Source organism: Borostomias antarcticus, assembly GCF_949987555.1.
Source record: "Borostomias antarcticus genome assembly, chromosome: 1".
Taxonomy (NCBI): Eukaryota; Metazoa; Chordata; class Actinopteri; order Stomiiformes; family Stomiidae; genus Borostomias; species Borostomias antarcticus.
In genome coordinates, this window is record NC_140234.1 from 17,843,133 (window position 1) to 17,850,632 (window position 7,500).

At 48.0% G+C, this 7,500-nt stretch overlaps 1 protein-coding gene across 1 annotated transcript in view; it reads right to left on the bottom strand.

Annotated features, from left to right (window-relative positions):
• LOC311309321 (rho guanine nucleotide exchange factor 26-like) overlaps positions 1-7,500 on the bottom strand; it is a 33,280-nt gene that overhangs the window by 6,484 nt on the left and 19,296 nt on the right. The window contains exon 12 of the mRNA XM_084438548.1: positions 1,344-1,553. Coding sequence (XP_084294674.1) covers positions 1,344-1,553 — 210 coding nt within the window. The remainder of the gene's footprint in view (positions 1-1,343; positions 1,554-7,500) is intronic.

The window sequence follows — 7,500 nt, forward strand, 5'->3', positions numbered from 1 at the left end:
ATGTGGACACTGATGTGTATACTATGTGGGCATGAATTGTGTATATTGCAAGGTTGAATTATATATGTTATTGCTAATGTGTTTGTACTTGTGTCTTAATTTTTTTTTGTACTAGGTACTAGCCCATTATTTCTGCCAGGGGGACTGCCAATGTAAACTAGCCTTTTGGCTACAATTGGGTACATTTACATTCTATTTTATAAAATGTTCCTCAATGTACGTTGTCCCTCTCTAACAAATAAAATAAACTGAAACTGAAACTGAATTCACCAGGTAGTTCCAATTAGTCCAAATGTAATCCAGAATTGTTCCCAGGACCTTCCAGGTGGTGAGTCCAGGCGATCGCCAGCATGTATTGTATTATTCACAGTCTGTCGGCTACCGCAGGAAACGGGTGAATCTGATCTTCTTCATAGTACTGGCAGTTAGCTGGGTGGTGGTGGTGATGTTGCACCATGGTGGTGGTTGGAGGGAGAGAGGGAGGGAGGCCCTCTGTTCTGGGGTAGGAATGAGGGAGAACTGGACTCTAGTGAGAACACACTCCGTACTCCCTGACAGAGCCTTTACAGCACAGAACAGAACAAAATGTCTGTGTGTGTGTGTGTGTGTGTGTGTGTGTGTGTGTGTGTGTGTGAGAGAGAGAGAGAGAGATGAGAAAAGAACACTCCCTTTTTTGACACAAAGCTTAGTAGGAAAAAAGAAACGCCCTTCATGTAAAGACAACAGAGTTATATAACCAAACTGTGCTGTCCTAATGGTGAGTGTACTCACTGTATATTCAGAACGAGAGAGAGAGAGAGAATGATAATGGTACAGTACATGGACTGCACTTATATCACACTTTTATCCAAAGTGCTTTACAATGGACGAAAGACAGAGAGAAAGAGAGAGAGGGGGAGGGAGAGAGAGAGAGAGAGAGAGAGAGAGAGAGAGAGAGAGAGAGGGAGTGTTGTGTTAGACGTTGAACAGACAGGGAGTCTCAGATGATCTGGGTCTGAGAGAGCAATTAATATAATTAGGGTACTCTGTGCCAGAGGACGTCCATCCAACCAGATCTCATCTCTGTCTCTCACACACGCACGCACGCGCACACTCTCTCTCTCACACACGCACGCACACGCACGCGCACACGCACACACACCCCCACGCACGCATGCACGCACACACACCCTAACCCCATGAAAGAAAAGGATTCTACCCTGCTGACAGATTGATGGAGGGATGACAGAATGAAAGCAGACAGAGACAGGCAGAATGGTAGAGAGAGAGACAAAGACAGAGGAGCAGAGAGATAGGAGAGGTGTGGCGAAGCTCGGCCCGGAGAGGCCGGCGGCCAGACTTACATAAGCTCCGCCCCCAGGATCATAGGCACCTTCTCGCCGGAGTGGTTGCTGCGGAAACACAGGCGGAAGAGGTGACTGGCCCCGCCCTGGCGCGAGGTCAGCATTCCGGCGGTGGTTCTGACGGGTGATAGGTTGAGGTCCTCCGCTTGGCAGGGCCCCACCCAGATCTGGTCCCTCAGGGCGTAGTCTATCACTGTGTAGCTGTCCTCGCTGGGGGGAGGGGGGGAGGGAGAGAGGGAGAAAGAGAGAGAGAGAGAGAGAGAGAGAGAGAGAGAGAGGCCAAAAGTTTAGAATTCAAATGCTCTTAATTTTGTTCCCATGAACAAAAAAATAATAATAACTAGAAATGACAGACCTCCGCCCCTTAATGCATTTCGTCAGTTCAGTTTCATTTATTTGATTAAGAGGGACAACATACATAATAAACACATATTGTAAATGCACCCGATTTTAGACAAAAGGCTAGTTTCCGTCGGCAGTCCCCCTGCCAGGAATTAAAAGGCCTACCTGCAATGGTACAATTGGTTAGGCAATGTAAAGGAAAACAGTACAGTACACAGTGGTTAAAATCAACACAGTCCACACAACATTCAGGGACAGTACACCATGAATTACATGGGACAGCACGGACAGTATACAACATTCAGAGACTACACATTACACAGTACATAATTTCACAACACAATACATAACACACAACATTCAGAGGCGCTAATGGTCACAGTTTTGATTGTCGAGAAGCCAGTTTTTCATGCGTTTCTTGAAGGTGTGGTATGAGGTAGAGTCTCTTATGTGTTGTGTTCCACTCGTGTGCAGTAGTGTATGAAAAAACAGATTGACCAAACAGACTTTTTCTAAATGGGATTTGGCAGTCACCTCTTGATGCCCCTCTTGTCGAAACCATGGTGGATGAACGGAAACTAACTACGCTGGTGAGTGGAGGGGGGGCCGAACCGTGACGGATCTTGTACATGAGACAACAGATTATCGATTGTGTTTTTTGGCTCTGTGCACTGCACAACAAAATTGAATAGGTGCTAAGTTGGTCCATACTACACCCCTCCACCGAGTTTCATGAAAAGCAATCTAGTCCAAAAAATGAATTGAGGTGAATGGCCGTCCGGCCCGTCTTTGGGCGGCTCGTGGACCCGCCCCGCGATTCACTGGGGTGGAGGTAAAATGGCTGGAGGTGAATGGGTGGCTGTATTTGGTCGGCTCTGGGCGCCGGGTCACTGCTGGTGGGGGGCAATGCGGTACACTCCGGGCTCTCTCTCTTCGGTCTGCCCAGACCCTAGACATTTTTAAATCACAGCTAAAGACTCACTGGCTTTCTAAGGCTAGTTAAGCCATACATCCCTGGCCCTGGTATGACTGTGTATTTAAATGGTGCACTTTTATATTCAGTATTGTTTGTATGTATTGTCTGTTTTTATTTCATTTATACTGTAAACCACTTTGGTGCAACTTCGGTTGATTTTAAATGTGCTATATAAATAAAGTTGACCTTGACCTTGACCTCCCTCCTTGACCTCCCTCCGCACACCCCAGTCCAAACCCTGTGTGTCTAGCACCCCCACACAGGGAGCTGGCTTCGTACTAAGTTTTGTTTGTATTCATAGATCAGGACCGTGATTTGGATCTGCTCCAAAATGTATAGGGTTCTAAAGTGGCCCCTGCTACACCCCTCCACCAAGTTTCATGAAAATCGGTCAGGTAGTTTTTGTTTAATCCTGGTTCAAACTAGAAAAAACGCATAGCGGCTAAATGCCTCCACCCAACAATGCAAGTTGCAGTTAACATTCAGTTTACCTTTGACATCTAGAGATCTAATCCAATTAATCTAATCAAGTCCAACTGGACATTTTGGCCAAATATGTACAAATTCTGGTCAAGCCGTTCTTGAGATATCGTGTTCAGCAGGCCAAAAACACCTTTTGTAAGGTCGGTGACCCTTGACCTTTGACCCCCACAACGTAATCAGTTCCAATCAATCCTCGAGTCCAACTGGACATTTTACCAAAATATGAACAAATTCCATTAAGCCTTTCTTGAGATATTATGTTCATCAAGACAAAAACACATTTTGTGAGGTCACAGTGAGTTCAGAGAATTCAGTCAATCTAATCATTCAAATACAATCTAATCAGCTCATCATTCAGTCCAACTGCACATTTTGGCCAAATATGAACACATTCTGTCAAGCCATTCCTGAGATATCGTGTTCACTACGCAAAAAAAGCCTTTTTTGAGGTCACAGTGACCCTTGACCTTTGACCCCCACGATCTAAGCAGTTCATCCTTGAGTGCCAGTGAACATTTCTACCAAAAGGGAAGAAATTCCGTCAATGCGTTCCCGAGATATTGCATTAACAAACATCGGACGGACGGACGGACGGACAACCCGAAACCATAATGCACGTCGGTCAGGCTATCGCCTGGCGGAGGCATACAAATGAATGGAGGTGAATGGCCGGCCGTGTTTGGGCGGCCTGTGGACCTGACCCGTGCTTCGGACCTGCACCAAAACTTAATGGGTTTTAAATTGGACCATGCTACACTCTTCCACAGTTTCGTGACAATGGCTCCAGTAGTCTTTGCGTAATCCTGCTAACAGACAAACACAAACACGCGTGCACGCCACCAAAAACATGACCTCTGACCCTGCACTGTCGCTGGGGCGGAGTTAATAATAATAAATAAATAAAAACCAGGACAACAGGATCTGTCTGAAAGCATCAATGTAGATGTGACTGTTATACAACATGTCCCGTGCAGGCCTCTCCCTCATGCCTACATTTCCCATGAGCACCTGGGCCTCATCATGTCTATCAGATCTGTCAGTCCGGTGCTGCTGGAACGAGACATCTGGAAGACATTCTGAGACTCCGCCAAGGGGTCCCTGTTAGGGCTGTAATGGATTACTCTACCGTGTGTGTGTGTGTGTGTGTGTGTGTGTGTGTGTGTGTGTGTGTGTGTGTGTGTGTGTCAGAAGCAGAGGCCCCCGTCTGGTAGCTGAACTCAACCCTGAGGTCTGTCAGCAGCCCAGGGATGAATGTACTGGGGCCGGCCAGGCGGAACAGTGTGTACCATCGTACTGTACCATGCAGACGCACGCAAACGAGCACACACACACACACACAAACACACACACACACACACACACACACACACACACACACACACACGGACCCATTGAAGGAAGTACAAAGACCCCATGTACTGAAAACACACTCCTTCTTGCTGACTATTCACACACACACACACACACACACACACACACACACACACACACACACACACACACACACACACACACACACACACACACACACACACGGACCCATTGAAGGAAGTACAAAGACCCCATGTACTGAAAACACACTCCTTCTTGCTGACTATTCACACACACACACACACACACACACACACACACACACACACACACACACACACACGTGGACCCATTGAAGGAAGTACAAAGACCCCATGTACTGAAAACACACTCCTTCTTGCTGACTATTCACACACACACACACACACACACACACACACACACACACACACACACACACACACACACACACACACACACACACACACACACACACGGACCCATTGAAGGAAGTACAAAGACCCCATGTACTGAAAACACACTCCTTCTTGCTGACTATTCACACACACACACACACACACACACACACACACACACACACGTGGACCCATTGAAGGAAGTACAAAGACCCCATGTACTGAAAACACACTCCTTCTTGCTGACTATTCACACACACACACACACACACACACACACACACACACACACACACGTCAATGGTCTTTACATGGCTGGGTGAGGAGCTCTTGTCACGGTTGGGAGGTCGTGGACAGGGGTCAACTGGTACCCATCAGCCCCCCACCACGTTCTCCCATCAATCACAGCGGCCGCGCGTCGCTGCGACGGCCAATCAGAGGCCTCAGAGCCCGACGCGGGAGACGGGGGGAGCGTGAAGGGGGAGAGGAGGAGAGGATGTACGTGCGATCCGCGTTCACCATCTACCATCACCGTGTCTGAGACCCCGGTCGGAAACCTGCTCCTGATTACGCTGTCGTTCCAAAAGATGTTGATTTATTCGCAGATAATCTGGAACTGGAGGAGACGTTCGGAAAAACACACCGTCTGATCAGACACACATTCTACGCCAGCGTGAAATCTTCACGCGCCGTGCCTCTGTTCCAGGCGGGGGAGAGTAGGGGAGGGGGGTGCGTACGTGTGTGTGTGTGTGTGTGTGTGTGTGTGTGTGCGTGTGTGTGTGTGTGTAGCTCTCTGTATGTGCTATAGGAAAGCACAGTCCCAGGCAGACCACTGGCAAAAATGACTGGAATGTATGGTTACACTACCCAGCGCCATGACTGCTCAGGGAATCAGCTCAGTGTTGTGGGAGGTGGGTGGGCCGGCTCTCTTCCTCCTCCTCCTCTTCCTCCTCCTCCTCCTCCTGCTCTTTCTCAGTCACCTCGTCACTGATGGAATGAGAAGTATCCCTGCACTCTAGAGACGCATCTCTCAGGGGTCAGCTACTCTACATCCTGTTACACAAGTACTACTACACAGAGAGAGAGAGAGAGAGAGAGAGAGAGAGAGAGAGAGATAGGGAGAGAGAGAGAGAGAGAGAAAGGGGGGTGACTGTAGAGGGAGAGAGTAAGAGAGCAGAGGTTAACAGTGGAGAGAGAGATGAAGGGGGACAGAGAGAGAGAGAGAGAGAGAGAGGAAAACAGAAGTGAGGAGGGAGAGAGGGAGGGAGGGAGCAGAATGTCCTGGTGCTAAGTGGGAGTACTGAGACTAGGCCTACTCAAACAAACAGAGAGAGAGGAGAACAGCCTGGATGAGAGAGTACGCAGAGGGCATTACACACACACACACACACACACACACACACACACACACACACACACACACACACACACACACACACACACACACACACACACACACACACACACACACACACACACACACACACACACACACTCACACACACACACACACACACACACACACACACACACACACACACACACACACACACACACACACACTCACTCACTCACTCACTCACTGGCCAGTGTAAACAGATCAAACCCCAGGGGCTTTGACCCCAAGCAGGGAGGATATGAAATGATGGAAGGAGAGATATACATGATGGAAAGAGAGAGACAAGAGAGAAAGAGAGAGACGAGACAGTGAGAGATAGAGAGGGAGAGTGAGAGATAGAAAGAAAGAGAAGAATAGAGATAGGAGGGAGAGAGAAAGATAGAAAGAGAGGAAGAGAGAGAGGACGAGAGAGGGAAAAATTCAGACTCCGCAAACAAGGGCCAGCGTCGCAGAGAAAAGAGGGGGAGAGAGAGAAAGAGAGAGTCCATCACTAATTATTATTATTATCATAATAACACAGCATTTCTTATTCATATTTATATAATACATACTGTATTTGTAGAATAAGTATAATGTTAAAGTATAATGCACTTATAGCATGCTTTTATCCAAAGAATAAAAATCTTTGTTTTTGTTATTTAGTTAAATGGTTCTATGCTTTGGCAATATTTACTGTGTATTTCCTGCCAATAAGGTCTGTTGAGCTGAATGGAGCGGCCATCTGGTGTGGATAAGAGTTACGTAACTCTTCCTCTGAGCCAGACCTGGCGCGGCAACACAACAGCTCCGCAGCCACCAGCGCCATGTGGCGGGACGGTAACTAACGTCTAGAGTGTGTGTGTGTGTGTGTGTGTGTGTGTGTGTGCGCGTTACTCATCCTGCTCTAGAACTGACAAAACAGGACTGCTCTAAAAACTTGTATTTGTGTGTGTGTGTGTGTGTGTGTGTGTGTGTGTGTGTGTGCGTGTGTTGATGGGGGTCTATACATATGAGCGCAGTGCGTGACCGGCCTGTAGTCGCGTCCCACTAATTGGGGAAAGCTCTTGTGGTGGGCGACGGGAGGTGCAGAGCGCATGTGATCCAAGCCTGTGGCTGTTTGGTTGACGACGTAGCGCTGGCATGTAGCGGGCGCTCTGGTTCTCCTTCCCACAGACGGAGAACAGCTGAGTAGCGTGCCACAGCGGGGCCCTCATGCCTCCGCAGAACAAACCAATATTATATCAGCTTCTC